The 19,581-nt window shown below is 57.9% G+C and overlaps 1 protein-coding gene across 2 annotated transcripts in view; it reads left to right on the forward strand.

The window, feature by feature from the left end:
- Positions 1–19,581, forward strand: part of SPG7 (SPG7 matrix AAA peptidase subunit, paraplegin) — a 34,829-nt gene that overhangs the window by 12,113 nt on the left and 3,135 nt on the right. Inside the window, exons 4-16 of one of the 2 annotated variants that reach the window (XR_006197494.1) lie at positions 142–383; positions 2,367–2,506; positions 3,387–3,489; positions 5,123–5,248; positions 5,570–5,732; positions 6,072–6,245; positions 11,978–12,102; positions 12,831–12,933; positions 13,609–13,719; positions 15,516–15,631; positions 17,125–17,281; positions 17,689–17,855; positions 18,354–18,504. Coding sequence is in view for 1 of the 2 variants with exons in the window: in XM_042920980.1 (XP_042776914.1) it covers positions 142–383; positions 2,367–2,506; positions 3,387–3,489; positions 5,123–5,248; positions 5,570–5,732; positions 6,072–6,245; positions 11,978–12,102; positions 12,831–12,933; positions 13,609–13,719; positions 15,516–15,631; positions 17,125–17,281; positions 17,689–17,855; positions 18,427–18,504 (1,805 nt within the window). In the remaining variant the exon portion in view is untranslated. The remainder of the gene's footprint in view (positions 1–141; positions 384–2,366; positions 2,507–3,386; positions 3,490–5,122; positions 5,249–5,569; positions 5,733–6,071; positions 6,246–11,977; positions 12,103–12,830; positions 12,934–13,608; positions 13,720–15,515; positions 15,632–17,124; positions 17,282–17,688; positions 17,856–18,353; positions 18,505–19,581) is intronic. The other variant, XM_042920980.1, reaches the window with a different exon arrangement.

Raw genomic sequence — 19,581 nt, forward strand, 5'->3', positions numbered from 1 at the left:
GATGGCATGTGATTCGTATCTGTCTCAGGCCACTTTGTTGAAAACCGGCCAACACGCAGGGCCGGCCTCCTCACCACTGTGCTCTCCTGCCGCCCCGCCTGCGGCCTCTGTCTCACGGTCCCCCGGTTGCCCCGCCCGCAGAGGAGAGGAGACGCAAGGAGAGAGAGGACCAGATGTACCGCGAGCGGCTACGCACCCTGTTTGTCATCGCCGTGGTCATGAGCCTGCTGAACGCGCTCAGCACCAGCGGGGGCAACATTTCCTGGAACGACTTTGTCCACGAGATGCTGGCCAAGGGCGAGGTGCAGCGGGTGCAGGTGGTGCCTGAGAGCGACGTGGTGGAGGTCTACCTGCACCCCGGAGCCGTGGTGTTCGGGCGGCCTGTGAGTGTGGGCGGGCCCCTTTCCGTCCCCTCCCCCCTCCCCTGCCCTGAAATCCCGTGATTGGGGGAGGGGGTGTTGTCCCAGACGGGAGCTGGGGGCCCGCGGCTGCGGTGGCCGTGTACAGAGAAGAGGAGGAGGGAACGTGAGCCAGCGGTGGCCCCGACGTCCCGCTCTGTGGGTCTGGCGCTGGCTGCAGGTTGGCTCATGGGGCAGCTTTGGCGGATGCCGGTGAGTTGAGGTGCCAAGGCTGTTGGGGGTATTCCCTGGGGGCCGGGGGCAGGAGCCTACCCTCCCTGTGAGGGCGGCTGAGAGGTGGGGTTGGGCACGGGCTGGCCCTTGGACGGGAGGGAGGAAAGAGCAAGCGGGGCCTGCTTACCTCCCCGCCTCGGGTGCTCCCGAGAGAGAGGAGGCGTCAGACGGGTGGGATTTGGTCTCAGGGAGAGGGCTGGGCATCAGTGTGGGGCACTGGGCCCCGGAAGCCGACTGCGGAAACCCCGCTATGAGAGGGAACCACCGTCCAGTCCCCGCCTCTTTGTTCCCCCGCCCCCCACCCCATAACCACACCACCGGCAGGCCCAGGAGAGGTAGCGACACGAGACTATTTTCCAAAACACTTTTCCCTGATCCTGTTTGCTAGTCATCTCTGTACTGACGCTCAGAGCTGTGTTAGATGTTTGAGCCACGGTCCTGTCATGTTTTAGTCTCCTTCCTGTTGTTTGTTAGAGGTTTGGACAGCGGGAAAAGGAGACCAGGTAGAATGCTGGGAGACAGGCGTTCAGTGTGGACATACTGTGCGCACTTGGGGCACAAGTTTACTCGTGGGTGTAGGACTCTGTCCCTTAGGACAGCACCGTGGGCGCCGCTAGGGCTCTAGATAGGGCTAAGCGCCACGCACGTGTGCACAGCTGTTTGTCAGTTTACACGAGCTTGTGACTTAGTTGTGGGGGACAGGCCCCTCCCGGCCCTGACTGCTGTGTGACCTGGGTGACCTTGCAGAAGCAAGCGGGTCGTCCAGGGCCAGGCGGTCAGAGAGAAGACGGGGGAGTTGAATCGCTTTCTGGAGTCATACACTTTGCTCTTGGCTTCTGGGATAGAAAGGAGGACACTGTTGTGCTTCTCCATTCTGTTTCCACAGCCGGGCCGGGTGTGTGAGGGACGGGGGCATGAAGTGCACATCAGACGTTTGGGTCTGTGGGGTTAGTCCAGCACAGACTGTGATCAGGGTGTTGTGGCCGGTGGCGCCCCCGCCTGCTTCTCCCATCTGGCCTTGTGACCCCACGACATCTTCTGAGGTTCTTAAGAGCCAGGGGGAAATCTGGCTGCTCCACGTAGATTGGAAGAGTGTGTTTAGAAGCTGAGCTTGGAACGGCTTAGTTCTAGAAAGCATTTGGACCAGGCCCTCACGAGAATGGTGTGGGACTGGCAGGACACCGTCTAGGCTGCTGGAGATCATCAGGACGGCTCACAGAGAAGGCATTCGGGGGCCCAGCGTGGACTTCGGGCCACGCTGCCTCCTCCCAGGGAAGCCTGTCCCCCTGGAGGCGGCGGTGACGTCATGCCAGGACACTCCACCTGCTCGCTCCCTGAGCCTCCACCCAGGAAAGGCTTCCCGAGGACACAGAAAACCACTTAGCTGATTTGCCGATTTCGGGGTCAGCCAGCGGGCAGGCGCGAAACCTGTGCTCTGGCCTTGGACTTGCCTGCGTCCCGGCGGGGAGCTCCGGCCTGTAGCGTGTCTCTGTGCTCTGCACGCACGGCTGAGGCTCGGTGGGGGGTGTCAGTGTGGAGCACACCCTCCCTTTCTTAAAATGTCCCCATTCCTGAAGATAGAGAAAGCACACGTATTGAAGTTTTGCTGGAATTGTGACGCAGAAGTAGTTTCTGACCCTCAGATGAACCTTCTGCTGCTGGAGCCCTGCAGCGTCCGGGGGTCGTCCGTCTGGCCCGTGTGTCACTCGCACCACCTGTGCTCTCTGCCTCCAGCGGCTGGCCTTGATGTACCGGATGCAGGTGGCAAACATCGACAGGTTTGAGGAGAAGCTCCGAGCCGCCGAAGACGCCCTGAACATTGAAGGCAAGGACAGGATCCCGGTCTCCTATAAGCGGACAGGATTCTTTGGAAAGTATGCTGGTCGTTATTTGGCCCCTGAACTAAACCAGGCGTGGCTCCGTAATGTGCTAACAAAGCACACACACCGGAAAGTGGCCTGGCCTGCACGAAGCAGACCCCCATGTGGGAGGGCGAGTCCGGGACCACGTGTGGGGAGGGCGTCCGTGGGTCTGTGGCTTTTCTTGATCCAGCGCGTCGTGGGGCCGTTGGCTTCTACAAACGGGAAAGTGGAACAGAAAGGGAGAGGCGGGCCCGTCCGGTAGAAATCCCTGCTTCCGTGCGGCAGACGGAAGCGGGGACCGTGTTGGGCCCGTGGGACCTACAGACTCAGCGGGGACACGTCAGCTCCCAGTCGTGGCGTCTCACCACACGCTGGGCCCGACAGCGGCCGGAGCTTGCGTGCAGAGGCTCGCCGCTGACTGGCCGACACCGCTGACGCGCTGAGCTTCCTGTGCGGTGGCGGGTCTCTCCCGCAGGTGCAGGGCCAGGGCTGGCGGACTGCGGGCAGCGGCGGGAGGGCGGGCTAGCGCCCTAGGGTTCACTCGGTTTCCTGCTCTGCGAGTTTTGCCGTTGCATGCAAAACCGGTGGCCTGCTTCGGCGCACGTGAAAATCGGTTCTCGCTGGGCGTCATCGGTCGGCTCTGGAGGACGGGGCGAGCGTGTGGTGTCCACGTCCTGGCTTTGCGCCGTGGGGAGACGCTCCACCTGCCCATCTGGGAGAAGGTCACGAGAGAGCAGAGTTGGACAAGGAGACCCATTTTCACAACCACTCACTCAGCACGCTGCTCTCGGAGTGCGGGTCGCTCTTCCCATCTCTGAAGTGTCCGTGGCCCCGGACTTCGCGAGGCGTGCCCGTGGGCTTCCTGCCCGTGACTGACTCTCTCTCCCGCTAGTGCCCTCTACGCCTTGGGGATGACCGCAGTGGGCCTGGCCATCCTGTGGTACGTGTTCCGTCTGGCTGGGATGACAGGACGGGAAGGAGGACTCAGTGCTTTTGTAAGTTGGGCACGTGCCACCCATCCCCCTGCACCTGTGCTCTGTCCCGTGTCCCTGAACGTGTGCTCTGTCCTGTGTCCCTCCACGTGAGGTCTCTCCCATGTCCCTGAATGTGCGGTCTGTCCCATCTCCCTGAGCGTAAGGTCTGTCCCGCGTCCCTGAAAGTGTGCTCTGTCCCATCTCCCTGAACGTGTGCTCTGTCCCATCTCCCTGAACGTGTGCTCTTAGGCTCTGTGTTTGCTGAGTATGGCTCCCAAGAGTGAGCACGCAGTGAAGGCGAAGCTGTCACAGAGAGGCCAGCCTGGAGCCGTGGCCTGCCAGCTCCTCTTTCTTTGTGCCTGGCCAACTAGGGGATCCACCTGAGGCCCACTCTCCCCCTGGCTCGTGGGGCAGCTGAGCCAGGCCAGTGTATAGGCCAGTTTATTCTGCTGTTTCAGTAACTGGGCATGACTGTTTCTTTGGTTTCTCCTACTTGCTAAGATGCTGCGTATTTTTTAAGGCTGGCAACTGAGCCAGCCAGATGCCCCAAACCTAAATACACTTTTTAAAGATTTTATTTTAAAGTTTATTTATTCAGAGAGAGAGACAGACAGACAGACAGACTCCATAGTGAGATCATGACCTAAGCAGAGGTCAGACACTTAACTGGCTGAGCCATCCAGGCGCCCTGCGCCCCCCCCCCCCCCCCCCCCAAATACACTTTAAAAGCATTCTCTTGGGGCACCTGGCTGGCTCAGTTTGAGGAGCATGCGACGCTTGATCTTGGGGTCTTGAATTTAAGCCCTGTGTTGGGTGTAGAGATTACTTAATGTGTACACACACACACACACACACACACACCCGTCCTCTTGTGGTAGCCCTCGTTGTAACGTGAACCCTCCCTGGCAGGAGCATGTGGCGGGTTAGCCCATCAGCAGCAGAGCTGAGGGGCCCAAGCCCCGGCTGGAGCAAGTCTGCAGACAGCACCACCCAGCCCCTTCCCTGAGAACCGAGACCAAGAGTGTGTTCCCGGCTGTAGCTGAACGCTCACACTCTTTGAAGGGTGTCTCATCATGGGCCTGGGCTGTATTTTACTCGGCCAGTTTCACCGTTCTTGTGTATTTAGGGCTGTTTATTTTTACTGTCGTATTTAAATAGCACTGTGATAAATTCAGCGCACATGTTTTCTGAGCGCGGGCACGTCTGTGCGCCTCCTGAGGCAGAACTGAGCTCAAGTTTGCACCCCTCACTACGAGCTTTCTCTTGCCTGGTTGCTTTCCAGAAATTTACCAGCCAACATTTCTACCAAACTTTCCTAGAGCTCGGTGTTATCTATATTGCTTTTAAAATCAGAGTATTACACAGTAGCGGGAAAAATCATATAGAAAAATACAGTTTATGTGCAAAAGACATAGTTAAATTACCTTGTTTGGGCGGGGGGTGGTTTTACGTCTTTTTTTTTTTTTAAGGCAAACCGTTAAATACTAGATAACTTTCTTACTGTTCATGACGCACAAGAAACATTTCCCTTCATATGCCTCGGAAGGGGTGTGGGAGGGGACCCTGGGCCGAGGGGAGGTGGGGCCCGGGGACGCTCACTTTCCCTGTTGTGCTGAGAGGTCACGGCACCCTGCCCTTTGTTCTTTCTGCCCAGAATCAGCTTAAGATGGCTCGTTTCACGATTGTGGACGGCAAGATGGGGAAAGGAGTCAGCTTCAAAGACGTAGCAGGAATGCATGAAGCCAAACTGGAAGTCAAAGAGTTCGTGGATTATCTGAAGGTAGGCGTGCCTGCCGAGCAGGAGGCAGGTGAGCACCATCCTGGAGGAAAGACCCGAAGTAGTCAGGTGGTGGAAGCCGGTATTAAACCTGCCGTGCAGGCCGAGTGCACGGTTTTCAACCAGCAGGAGGGCCGAGAGCCCACCGCCGGCTGCAGCTTAAGCCGTCCGGGACACCCGGTCAGTCCCGGACTGATTTGCGCCAGAACCGTGTGAACCATAGCTGATTCGTGACAGCGCATGAGCTGATCTCTGTGTGTCCGGTCTTGAAAGTTCTCTCTGCAACACCTGCGATCAGCGCTGCGTTGTCTGCTGCTTTTCCAGAGCCCAGAGCGCTTCCTTCAGCTCGGCGCCAAAGTCCCAAAAGGCGCGCTGTTGCTCGGGCCCCCTGGCTGTGGGAAGACCCTTCTGGCCAAGGCAGTGGCGACGGAGGCCCGGGTGCCCTTCTTGGCAATGGCTGGCCCGGAGTTCGTGGAGGTCATTGGAGGTTGGTGTTGCCTGGGGGGCTGCGGACAGGACCGTCTGTGCAGGATGGCTCTGCCGTCACATGCCCTTCCTCAGGTGGCGGCCGGCCGGGGAATTGGGGGGACAGAGAGGCAAACAGAAGGCCCATGCTCCTGGGAATGCCGCTGGCGTAGAGAACTGGGCAGCGATGTTCTTTGAAGCCGCCTCCATGCGCGGCCTGGGGGTCCACGAGGGGGCGAGTACCGCCAGGGTGACTCTCCTGAGGCTTCGTCATCCTCCGTGGGCCGTTCTGGCCCCTGGCGCAACAGTTGGGCTCCCCTCCCGTTCCCCGTTCCCCGCCTGGTCCTCTGTGTCACCTTAGGCCTCGGCGCTGCCCGTGTGCGGAGCCTCTTCAAGGAAGCCCGGGCCCGGGCGCCCTGCATCGTGTACATTGACGAGATCGACGCCGTGGGCAAGAAGCGCTCCACCACCATGTCCGGCTTCTCCAACACGGAGGAGGAGCAGACACTCAACCAGCTCCTGGTGGAGATGGATGGTGGGTGCCCCCTCCGGTGCAGGGAAGGGGTTCTTTTCCTGAGACCCACTCGCGGGGTGGACCACGTGGCTCATGCGTGTTGTTCGGGAACACGCACTGATGTCCACGTACGCGGGCTGCGTCTCTCTGCCCTAGCACCTGCTGCAGGTGAGGGTGCCGTCAACACGCTCCCTAGTAGCTGATTCTGAGACAAGGCCACTTCCAGAGCTATTTGTCACCTTGTTGCACTCAAGAAACACAGGTTTTCATTTTAAAAAGTCAAGGTCATGGTAGAAAAGAAAGAAAAAACCTGGGAACACAAAGGGCAGGGCAGGGCAGGGCAGGGCATGATTTCCAGTCTTGGATAAACCCAGGTGATGTGTTGTGCGCACCCCGCGGCCCGATGCAGGAAAGGTAAGCACAGGGCGCTTGGCTGCCCCAGGTGGAGGCACATGTGACTCTTGATCTGGGGGTTCTGAGTGACACGGAATGGTTTTTCTTTTCAGTTACTTTCGTAAGATTTTGGGTTTTTTTTGGATAGGCATTGTATGTTTATTTTATTTTAATTTATATATTCCTTAAAGATTTTATTTTAAGCAATCTCTATACCCAACGTGGGGCTCGGACTCAGGACCCCGAGATCCAGAGTCGCATGTGCTGCACTGACGGAGCCAGCCTGGTACCCAGTTATTTTTATTGCAACAAAATACACGTGGCATTTACCTTTTTATTTTTTTTTTAACTTTTTTTAACGTTTATTATTTTTGAGAGAGAGCGAGTGGGGAGGGGTAGACAGAGAGGGAGACACAGAATCTGAAACAGGCTCCAGGCTCTGAGCTGTCAGCACAGAGCCCGACGTGGGGCTTGAACTCACGAACCGTGAGATCATGACCTGAGCCGAAGTCGGACACTTAACCGACTGAGCCACCCAGACACCCCAAAATTTACCATTTTAACCATTTATTAGTGTTATTCTGTCTGTTGTGCAACCACCATCTATCTCTAGAACCTTCTTATCTTCCCTGACTGGAACTCTGTCCCCATTAAACACCAGCCTCCCAGCCCTTGGCAGCCATGCCACTTTGTGTCTCCACGGGTCTGAGTCTTCTTGGACCCTCCTGTGGGTGATTCCTACTGCTGTTTGTCCTTCTGTGACTCACCCAGTGTGATGTCCTCCGGCTTCCGCCATGCTGTGGGGCGAGGGCTTAATTTTTTTTTCTTTTATATTTATTTACTTTGGGAGAGAGCAGGTGGGGGAAGGGCAGAGAGAGAGAATCCCAAGCAGAGCCTAGCATGGGGCTTGAACTCATGAACCGCGAGATCATGACCTGAGCTAAAATCAAGAGTCAGATGCTTAACTGACTGAGCCACCCAGGTGCCCCTTTATGTATTTATTTCATTTATTATTACTTTAAAATTTTTTTATGTATTTATTTTTAAGTAGATTGCACACCCAACATCGGACTGAGATCAAGAGTCATGCACTTCACTGACTGAGCCAGCCAGGCACCCCCTGGTTGTCTTTGTAATCGAATCACAAGTGTCTCTCTCTTTTCCTCCTTCCCTCATGCTCTGTCTCTCTCTCTCTCAAAAATAAACATTAAAAAAAATTTTTTTTTAAAAAGGGGCGGCTGGGCGGCTCAGTCCGTTGAGTGTCTGACTTCGACTCAGGTCATGATATTGTGGTTCATGAGGTTCAAGCCCCGCGTCCGGCTCTGTGCTGACAGCTCAGAGCCTGGAGCCTGCTTCTGATTCTATGTCTCCCTCGCTCTCTGCCCCTCTCCCACTCACGCACGCGCACCTTCTCTCTCTCAAAAATAAACATTTAAAAAAAAAAAAGAATGACCGACATCTGTGATATCGAGTGGACAAGGGAGAACTGGCCATTGGAAGTCATCAGATGACCAGGTGGCCGTCCAAACTTAAAGTGCCCTCTAGTCCCCGTTTCCCCTCCGGCTCCTGCAGATGCCCATCGAGCACTAGATCCCTGGGTGAGAAGGTGCTGTGGGCGTGCATGCCTGCCCCCGCTTCTTCAGGCTGGTTTTCTGACCTGTGCAGTGTGGAGAGAGTGTGTGACCCCCCCTGTGACTCTGTGGCCCGTGTGCCACAGCTCATCATTGCAGGTGAGATGAAGGCACTCAGAGGTGAAGGCCCCCACATGCCTCCCACTGGGCCCACGGGAGGCCCACATAGGCCTTCCTGCTTATATCGGTGTTTGCACTTGAAGGCTGAGCCCACGTTTTGGGGCAGACCCGAGCCCACCAGGAAGCATTTACCAAACGGTGGCTTCCTCTGAGCCCAACCTCTGTGCTGCCGTGAATAGGGCTGCTTCCGCTCCAGGCCCACGAGCGCCCAGGAGCCCTGACTGAAGCCCCTTGTTGGGCTGGGCCAGCGGTGAACGGGTCCTTTTGTGTGCGGACACAGTGCGCATTCTTCGCCCTTCACATGAGTCTGAGGGGTCTGTGTCAGTCCTCCCGGAGGGGCGGTGCTTGCTCATTGAGCCGCAGGGCACGGAGCAGACACTGTGCCGGTCGTGGGAAAAGCTCACCAGGAAGGGACTGCCCGCCCCCCCACTCATGAGTCAGGGAGAGGTGGCCCTACCGGAGGGCCAGGCCTCAGGGGACAGGCACCTGCGCGGAGCGTGCTGGGGTCAGCGTGACTTGGTACCTGTGTACGGCTGATCAGCAGAAAGAGGGCTCTGCGCTGAGTGCCCCTTCCCCGTGCCTTCACCGGAGCTACTGTGTTAGCAAGAGTGTGTGGGGATGTGAGCTGCGTTCTCACGTGGAGTCAGAAAGTCCTAGCCACCATCCACATGGCCTTTTCCGTTTTAGTTTACTTTAATCTGTTTTTCAGAAAGCTTGGGTTGGGGAGGAGCAGACAGGGAGAATCCCAGGCAGGCTCTACACCGCGAGTGCGGAGCTGGACGCGGGGCTCGAACACCCGAACTCGGCGGTCACGCCCTGAGCCGAAGTTGGGTGCCCCGCCCACTGAGTCGCCTGGGCGCACCCCCACCCCCACCCCTTGGCCCGTGGACGTCTGTTTGCCCCAGCTCCATTTGCTGAAAAGGCTGAACTGCTTTTGTGCTCTGCCAGCGCTTAGCGGGGTCTGTAGAGTCTGGCCTCCTGGCCCGCGGAGGTCTTCTGCAGGCCCGCGCCTCCGCCACGCCGCGGGGCCCCCCGCACGCACCACGCGGCACAGACTCCTGCGGGGTGGCACCTCGCACCGTGTTCCCCTCGACCGATGGGGCTGCGGCTGCCGTGCTCCGTTTGCTTTTTCATGTAAGGTTTCGAACGCGCTCGTCCACACCCGCCAAACCCTTTTGTGAGAGTTGGGTGGGAACACACCTCCTAGGACAGCCAGAGCGGAGACGCGCGGCGCGCCGGGGTGGGGGGCGCACCGACGGCTCGGACGAGTCTGCGAGCGAGCCCGCACGACCCTCGCTGGAGTACAGCAGCCGGAAGCGTGAGCCGACCCACGCTCGGCCAGCCGCTCTGGGAGACAGAACCGAACTCACACCTCCCCTCTGGCCCGGCGCTCACGCGCCTGCCTGCGGCCCCAAGAAAGGTCCGCTTACGTGTGGCAGCTGGAAACTCCCCGCATGCAGCTTCTAAACCGAGCCTGCGTGTCCTTGCCGTGGTTACCGTGAAGCAAAGGAAAGAAACTGAGTGCTCACACACCGCCGTTCGGATGGATCCCGAGGGAATTCTGCTGAGCAGAAAGGGCCAGCGTCAAGCGGCTGCAGGTTGTACGAGAACACTTACGCAAGACTGTCAAAGTGGCAGAATCCCAGAGAAGAGAACAGACTGGTGGTGGGGTGGCCGTGGAGCAGGCCTGCATACCGCGGGGACGTGGAGAGAGGCGGGCAGGGGGGCCGCGTGCAGGGGACCTGCAGAGAAGAAAGCTCCTGGCCGAGTGCGTTAGTCGAGGCGGTGAGAAGGCTCTGCCCTGCACGGCCAGCTTGCTGGCTCTGAGCGACCCTCGAAAGGACTTCTCTGTACCAAGCTGCACCTGTGTATCTGTAACTAGGTCAAAATGCAGAGTTTGTAGAGCAATCCGTCCAGCCCCGGGGGCTATACCCTCTATGTGATCGTGACCCCAGTGACGCAGGGTGCCTGGCCCGAGTGAGAGGGGCTGGCTCTGTGGGGAGGTGGAGCTGAGACCCGCCAGCAGAGCTCTGAGCGCTCCTGCAGCTCGTGCTGGGGCTGGCTGGCACCTCTTGCGCCCCTGCCCCGCCGCTGCTCTTCCGCAGCCGTCACTCCCACCGTCGTCCATGTGTCTTCAGTTATGTGACTTCGGAATTCCGTGTCCATGGCCTTCGGGAATCCTGGCAGGGCCCTCTCTCCAGTCAGCCTCTTGTTTGCCGGGTCACAGGTTGACTTCTCCTAACACCACGGTGCAGGCAGATCGAACACAGGGGCACACGCTGCATGTGCTGGCTGGTGCTGGCTGGTTTCCGGGTTCTTTTCAGAAGTCACGGTTATGTGCTGCACTCTCCCCTGACACAGAAATGTCAAGTAAGCATCCTGGCTGGTCGCCTTCCATGGAGAATGCACACATACAGGGTTCTCGAGGATTTCCTTGGGAGGTGGGTGTGGTTTGGGCGTCCTAGTGGCTGCTTCTCGGTGACTCAGGGGTCGTCAGTTCCTTGGTACGGTGGGTCCCAGGCCCGTGCACTCAGCCAGGCCTCTCACTGCTGTCCTGCAGAGTGGAGTCAGTGACAGTCGGCTGGGAGATGGCAGTGCCTAACACTCGGGCCATAATTCTGCAACCGTTCTTTTAAATTTCACTTAAGACAGGTAGTTTTAAGTTATATTTGTCAGTGTCAACTTACCAAGATTTTTTTTTTACTAGCAAAAGATCAGGATATCTTCATTTTACTTATTGTTTAAGTGGGCTCTACGCCCAACGTGGGCTTTGAACTCAAGACCCTGAGATCAAGAGTTGCTCTATTGCTCTGTTGACCGAGTCAACCAGGCGCCTCCGGCATTTTTAACTCTATTCCGGAACTTGTCAAGCATACATCAGAGCAGAGAGAGATGTGCGGCAAACCTCCACGTCGCAGGCCAGCCCTGTTCCAGCCACCCCGCTCCGTTCCTCTCCTCGGGTGGGTTATTTTAAAGCAAATCCAAATTTCTGAATCTTACGTGTTCTAAATCTTCTATGCTCTGAACGTAGTTCTTTACATCCAGAGAGATGCCACAGTATCATTGTAATGCGTAATTTACAAACACAGAACACTCAGGTATCCAGTCAGGCTCAGATTCGCCCCACTGCTCCTTAGGCGCACTTCTGCAGTGGCTTTATTCAAATTGGGTCCAGTCTGGTTCTCCTACAGATCTGGGCCATCGGTGGAACTTTCTGTCTGCACTTGTTTTTAAATTCCTGTGAGAAAGCTAGGGCCTAAACGCAGGCTACACACCAGCATTAGGGACAAAATGTCCCAGACGTCTTGCTGCAGTGGCTCTGGCCCACAGCCAGTGCACTGAAGGAGCGTGGGGACAGTGTCCCCTCGTTCTCCAGGCCTGCTGGGCAGTTCTCTAAAAACGAGGTCCCCCCCAGGCGCTGTCTGGATGGCAGTGCAGTTCTGGTCTGTGGTTCAGCCTGGGGGAGACGGGTGAATTCTTGCTCTGTGGGGATTTTGATCCTCATTCAGAACAACGTACGTGTTCCTTTCTTGCGGACCCCAGGGGGAAATCAGTCCCACCCTGTGTCCTGACAGGGGAGCTCTACCTGAACGGCTGTCATCCCTCCAGGAATGGGCACCACAGACCATGTCATTGTCCTGGCATCCACCAACCGAGCTGACATCTTGGACAACGCTCTGCTGAGGCCAGGCCGACTGGATCGACACGTCTTCATCGACCTTCCCACGCTGCAGGTCAGGGTGGCCGGGGGCCGGCCTTTCCTGGCCCAGCTGCGACCGCACAGTCCTGGTGCCTGTCTGTCCAGACTTTCTTTGGCTTCCCGCTCTTCCCACCGTTTTGCAGTTCATTTGGTTCACCCACATTTTCTCTTTATCCCTAAACATTGGGGCTGAGTTTTGTAGCAGAACCTCAGGAGTCTCGTCCTGACCCCAAGTCTGCAGGCTGTCCGTGGGTTTGGAACATGAGCTGTGTTGCCCTGGGAGCAGGTGTGAGCCCTGCCGGTGTCTCAGCCCCTCCAGCCTCCTTGGGCCTCTGGAGAGACGTCCGCCCTCTGGTGGCCAGGCCTTGGTGGTGCCCCGAGGCAGCAGGAACCAGCAGGCAGTGATGGCGACCTCACATGGGTGTCACCCTGGGTCTGACACTCGAACGGCTCCTAGGCTCTAAGGAGCAGAATGGAGCTCCCCGCTGCCACTGCTTCCAGAACAGCACCTTTCCCTTTCTCTGACCGTGTAAGGAGCATTCCCATCAGGGTCTAGAAAACACAGAACGTCTACGAACCAGACGTCCTACGAAGTAAGCCCTTACTACGCGTGACCTAACCTTTCATTTTGAGATGCTGCCTGTGGCTCTCAACTGGCCTCACATATGAAGGTCGGGAGTGATGACAAAGACAGGGATCTAACAGCCAGGGGCCCCGTCTGTGGGGCAGGAGTGAGCCCACACTCGTGTCCTTTCTCTGCAGGAAAGGCGGGAGATTTTTGAGCAGCACCTGAAGAGCCTGAAGCTGACCCAGGCCAGCAGCTTCTACTCCCAGCGTCTGGCAGAGCTGACGCCGGGGTTCAGTGGTACGGAAACTGGTTCCTGCCAGTCCTAAGGGTGCAGGCCCCCCACCAAGTGCCCCACATCCCCCGCTCCGGGGTGGGGGTGAGGGTGTGCACGGGGAGCCAGACCCACAGCACTTCCCTCCCGGAGTGGTGCCAGAGCCCATGGCACTGCTCCCGCCGGCGCGGGCCTTCAGGGCGTACCGTGCGCGTGCGCGTGCCCGCCAGGGGGCGCTCCTGCCTTCCGGGCTCTGCACACCGCTCTCGGGGGCCCCCTCCTGGGCTCGGGCTGTGTGCCATTGATGAGTAGAATCAGATCACAAATCAGGATTATTTTCTGCATGGCCCTCATTTTAAAGGGCAATAGAAACAAAATCCCTTTTATTATAATTTCTTCCCTTTGGATTTTTTTTAATGCCCTCAACTAGAATCTTGTGGAACCTGGAAAACTAACTTCTTTCCCCTCAGTGCACGTGTGAATTGGTAGCTGGAATAAAACAGCACTTGGTGCTCTGCGTGCTGACGACAGTTGTGCAGTAAAGAGCCCGGAGGTTAGGGTTAGGCTGGAAGGCACGAGGGGGAATGCTTTGGGTCTGTCAGTAGTGTGGGTGGGGTCAGCAAAGGGCATGGGCGTCGCCTGCCCGCCTGTCTGCCAGTCGTCAGCCCCCTGCCCTCCCCCCTCACCCTCTGTGTGGACAGGTGCCGACATCGCCAATATCTGTAACGAGGCCGCGCTGCACGCTGCGCGAGAGGGCCACACGTCCGTCCACACGTTCAACTTCGAGTACGCCGTGGAACGAGTCATTGCCGGTACGAGGGACGTGTTCTCAGCAGGGCTGGGGCCCCAGGAGCAGCCAGATGGAAGGCAGGGTGGTGGGAGCCAGGTCACCTTCCACATGTGACAGAAGCAATTAGCAAACAATTATGATCGGACAAGGGAACAGTACCAAAGTTCTATTTTTACGTCAGGTTGTTACCACGAGACTTATCCTTAGTGTAAAATACCGAGAATCTGCCAAAGAGCAGACTCTTCAAGTAGAAATATAAAAGGATCTCCCACAGCCAAGGGTGAGTGGCACGCAGCCCCGAGGTGGTCATCAGTGCCCCCAAGCTGCAGGCCACCCACCGTGGGGCTGAGGCCACGGCTGCCTGGGGACAGAGGGTCTCCCGAGATCTGAGCTCTGCTGTCCCGCCTGTCTCTGCTTCGGGGTCTCGGCAGGACAGGGGCAGGGAGGGGGTGGCTTCCGGCAGTGCTTAATGGTCACTGCTCCAAGTGGGGTCCCTGGGTTTCTGTCAGAAGAGGGACCGACACGATCTCTAGAAGTTTCCACGGCCCTCCATGGCTTGTTCTTGAGCAGTGTTCGATCTAAGATCCTGAAAGTTTTTTAAAAAGGGAAACTATTCCTTCCAAAGGTGTATGAGAAGCACAGGCCTTGTCTGTGGAGGGGGAGCACTCAGTCATGAGTCATCCCTAGAAGGGGCTCGTCCCTGTCACCCTCCACTGGAGTTAAAGTCTGCTACAAATACCGCCAGGTGCCCATACTGCTGGTTAGGAATTGGCGTGGACAGAAGGAACTAAAGTGGCTGTTTCTTAAATGTTTTTGTTTTTTACTTTTTAATGTTTATTCTTGAGAGAGAGAGAGAGAGAGACAGAACACGAGCAGGGGAGGGGCAGAGAGAGAGAGGCAGACACAGAATCCGAAGCAGGTTCCGGGCTCTGAGCTGTCAGCACAGAGCCCAACGCGGGGCTCAAGCTCACAAACCGTGAGATCGCGACCTGAGCCAAAGTCTGACACTGAACTGACTGAGCCACCTGGGTGCCCCTAAAGTGGCTGTTTCTTACTACAAACTCGGTTTTACACAAGCCCCTTATTTTTACGTGGGAATTGATACGCTTGCAGTAATGGTGTGAAGGCGAGAAAGACGCCTGTCAATACGGACGACGCTGGCCCTGTGAGCAGGCACCAGAGCCCCCCGGCCTCACTCCGCGGCCTGCCTGGGCTACAGCACGTCGCGTTCAAGCCCACCCTCGTGTGTAGATGCTCACATCACCAGCTCTGGTTGAGATGATTGAGCTGCTACAGCCAGTGTGAGGAAGGATTTATAACCTTGCAGTAAATGGAGGTGACCCTCCTACCAAATACCCCAAACCCAGAGCTGATCCAGGATGCCCCAAGTGGAAACTCAGGGAGGTGTGACGGTGTGACGGGAGCAGAGGGTCACCAGGTGGGAGGCATCGGGACTGCGGCTTGCATTGCCCGTCTGGGGGGAACGGCAGCGCGCAGCCCGGAACCCGCTCGGGACCCCATCCTATCACAGCAGCCCCGCGGGCCCCCGAGCGGAGGGTGTTCCTAAAGCCTGCAGGAGCTTGACTGGCCGCTCCCGCATTCACAGACGCACAAACGGGGAGCCTCCGGCATCCCCCTCACCAAATGAGCTTCACACAGTGAGGAACACAGTTCTTGGTGTTGGCTGGGGGCCGAGACGCGGGAGGGGAGCGTCCGGTGAGGACGTTGCTCTGGTGACACAGGGTGGAACTCCGTGAGGCCAGGCGGAGTGCCTGGGACGCTCACCCGGGACCCTCGGACTCTCCGGCCCTCTTGCAGGGACCGCCAAAAAGAGCAAGATCCTCTCCAAGGAAGAACAGAAGGTGGTCGCGTTCCACGAGTCGGGCCACGCCTTGGTCGGCTGGCTGCTGGAGCACACGGAGGCCGTGATGAAGGTGGGCTGTCCCACGCGCGCGTGTGGCCGCGGGCGGGTCTGGGGCGTCGGCGGGCGTGAGCCCCACTGGCCCTCGGACCACGCTGGCCTCGGGAGCACCGCGTGTCCTCGCTCGAAGAGCAGGCACGGTGTGAGGTGGACAGGGGCACAGGGCAGAGGTGACCGTGCAGGGTCCCTCATCCCGGGAGGCAGAGGGCAGGACACGTGGCTCCAGCTATGGGGCGAGGCCACTGGAGAGCCACGCAACGACTCGGGGGCCCCCTCTCCTGTCTGCACCCTCAATCTCGGAATTAAGAGTTGTCAAGTTTACCACCATCTCTGAAAGCAGTAATGTAACGACTCCTAACCTTAAAAATAGGTGCGTGGGGCTCACCTTAAAGAACTACCACTCTGATAAGCATTTGGGAGTTTGACGAAAATTTATTTGTTCAAATGCCTGTAGTGTAAACAACTCCTCCGGAATGGTGGATTCATGACCAGGGAACCGAGTGACCCTTCAGGAAAACGTGAAGGTGTGGGAGGCGGGTGCGCATTGAACTGTGCCCTGTGTCCGGCCTAGAGGGGGCCGGCGGGTACCGGGAGGGAGCTGCAGCGCCGAGCATCCCCGGCACCGAAGAAGGGGACACGTGGCCACTGCCAGCCGGCACGTCTGCTTACTGTCCTTGAACTTCTTTTCAGAGGTGTCAGTTGTAGCCAAGTAGATTGTTAGTCTGGTCGTGTCTGAGAGGCCTTCCCCCAGAGGGCCCGAAGTCCAGTGTTTGTGACAGACAAGTGGACGCAGCCGTCATTGAGGTGACCTGGGTCAGACTGAGGACAGTCACCAAGGGTGTGACATTTATGGGACACTAAATATTTCAGTAAGCAAGGTAAATACTTGAATGCAGTATCTCAAGAAAAATTAATGCAGAAAAATCCTGGATGAAGTAAACGTAATTTAAAATTTCCCGTTTGACGGCCAAAAGATAAATCCGTCCTCATGAGAACCACCCCCCACCCCACCCCCACCCGGCCTGGCACTCTGCCAGTTATGGATGTGATCGTCACTTAGAGCATTTTACAGTGTAATTCGCTTAAGTGTCAGACTCTCAGCTTCCTCTTCAGAGCCCCTGCGTGCCAACCTGGTGCTGTGCTGGTGGGGGAGAAAGGAAGGATGGTCTCCAGTCTTGGGTGTCCCCAAGGGTTTGTGCAGTCCCATGTCCACCGCGGTGGGCGGTGACAGGAGGGCACGACGACTGGCCCGGGGTGGGGGCGGGGCAGGGTCCCGTCTCCTTGGCGCCACCCAGGAAGCCGTCTTTGCTGTGCTTTGCGTGGCGCGCCAGGACGACACCGCCCGACGGCACGCGAGCTGTTCTCCTCGGTCACAGAAGTGAGGCCGGTGCAGACTTGCTCTGACTGCTCTGAAAGCCTCCAGTTAAAGATCCGTCTTGCCCCGCCCCACCTTCGCCCTCAAAGTCCAGATCCCGCCTGCTCACTCGGCCCCCCGACACTCCGCAGGTCTCCATCGCCCCGCGGACAAACGCGGCCCTGGGCTTTGCTCAGATGCTTCCAAGAGACCAGCACCTCTTCACCAGGGAGCAGCTGTTCGAGCGGATGTGCATGGCCTTGGGTGGCCGCGTGTCGGAATCCATCTCCTTCAACAAGGTCACTTCCGGTGAGGAGCTGGCCCGTGCTGGTTCTGGCGTTCTCAAAGTGCTTTTACACCCACCGCGCCTTCCTCGTGGGGTTGGGAGGGTGAATCCGTGGAGGAATTCGAAGGGTGGCTTACACACGTACTTCTGAATTTCGCCAAGTGTTCTCAAGCTACCGGTACAGGTGCTCGTGTTCCCAGTGACACGGGGGTTCAGCGTTGACAGGGGTGCTGTCAGAGCTGGACGTGTGCTGGGGAGCTGCCAGGGGAGCGAACCCAGAGGTGCACCCCACGTAGCGTTTAGGGTTTTAAGACTCTGTCCTTTAAAGAACAGTAACAGGGCACAGTTGTCCCCTGGGTCCTCTGCGGTCAGGCCCAGGCCCGTGCCCCTCTGCCAGGAGAGAAACCTCTTTCTCGGCCCCATGCTCCAGGGGCTCAGGACGACCTGAGGAAGGTCACGCGCATCGCCTACTCCATGGTGAGGCAGTTTGGCATGGCCCCAAGCATCGGGCCCGTGTCCTTTCCCGAGGCGCAGGAGGGACTCACGGGAGTTGGACGGCGTCCCTTCAGCCAGGGCCTCCAGCAGATGATGGATCACGTGAGTGCGTGCCGCCCCGTCACGGCGCAGTGGGTCAGGGAGCAGGTGTCTGAGGTGCTGGCGCTGTGCCGTCGCGTGGTCCACGTGGTGGGCTTTCCAGTCCCGACCCCTTGTGGCTCTCACGTTCTGAGCGTCTGCTCTCGGGTGAGGACTCGTGTGGCCCCTGGTGAAACTGTCCGTGAAACGCCCCGAACGACGCAGCCGGTGCCCGGCGGTCCCCACACTTGCAGGACACGTGCACGCTCCCTGCGCGACCTGGCCGGGCCCACGTCCAGCCCGGTGCGCACGTGAGGTGGCCGCACGCTCCCCGGCCTCCAGGAGCTGGTGGGCGCCTGCAGCCGTGAAGGGGGAAGGGGTGGGAACAGGGGCATTCGCAGGGGATGGGGTCAGGGCAGGAAATGCCACTGGCAGCCAAGCTCTCCTGGTCCCTGTGAGCTGGAGATTGGCTTCCTGCCCCGTGGCTCTAACGTGTGCTCTGATGCCAGAATTCTGTGCCAGAATCAGGCACAGGAGAGGTCGTGAGCATTGGTCCGCCGTCCTGCTCGTGACAGATCTGTTCGCCCATTGGCAGGAAGCCAAAGTGCTGGTAGCAAAGGCCCACAGGCACACGGAGAAGGTGCTGCGGGACAACCAGGACAAGCTGCAGGCGGTAAGGTTCTGGGCACCTGCCTGTCCTCCCCTCGGCGGGGGTGGGGGCAGGCAACCATCGCCACACGGTGCTGATGTGGCTGTCACTCCTCGAGGGACTCTTTCCAGCACACACACAGCCACAGAAAAAGCAGCCGTTCTACACTCCCCCCAGTTCAACTGAAATCTCACCTTTTTCAAAGACCACTTGGGGCATGGCAGTCTTTATTTTTCCTTTATTTATCTTTTGGGAGGGGAAGAGGCAGAGAGAGAGAGAGGATCCCAAGCAGGCTCCGTGCTGTTGGCACAGAGCCCGATGGGGGGCTCAATCTCATGAACCGTGAGATCATGACCCGAGTTGAAATCAAGAGTCGAATGCTCAACCGAGCCACCCAGGGGCCCCTATTTTAAGTCATGTCTGTGCCACACATGGGGCTTGAACTCTTGACTTTGATTTCAAGTTTAGAATAATCTTAGATTTATAGAAAAGCTGCAAATACAGCACAAGACCCTTCTACCCCGTGGCCGGTTTTCTGTATCGTTAACATCTCCCCTTAACGTGCTGGGTTTTCTACGAGCTAGTGAACCAGTGTCGATACGTCATTAACTGAAGTCTGCGCTAAATTCACGTTTCCTTCATTTTTATCTAATGTCGTTTCCTGTCCCTGAACCCCACTTCACTCTTGGTTGTGATGTCTCGTTACGCTTCCCCGGGCTGTGAATTCCCACTTGCCTGTTGGCTGCCGGCTCTGGCAGTTTTCAGAGCAGTGGCTTGGTGGGTGTGGCATGTCCCCCAGCTGGGATCTGTCTGCAGTTCTCAGTGAGGCTGGGAAGGCGGCATCTGAAGCGGGTGCCTCCCGTGTCCCTCGTAGAAGCGGGCAGCACTTTGTGGACAGGCCACGTTTCGTCACTTCCTTATTCCATTCAAATGAGGCGCTGCTCCCCCAGGCTGGGGTGCTGCCCTCACAGTGCTGCCCGTGGACCAGGGGGCTGTGGGCAGCGCAGGGACCTGCTGAGCCAGAACCCGCCGTTTACCAGGCCCAGGTGCCACACGTGCGCGCTGCGGCCGCTGCTTGGCAGGACTGGGTGGGGCTCCTCC

This window comes from Panthera leo, chromosome E2, assembly GCF_018350215.1.
Source record: "Panthera leo isolate Ple1 chromosome E2, P.leo_Ple1_pat1.1, whole genome shotgun sequence".
In the NCBI taxonomy this organism is placed as follows: domain Eukaryota; kingdom Metazoa; phylum Chordata; class Mammalia; order Carnivora; family Felidae; genus Panthera; species Panthera leo.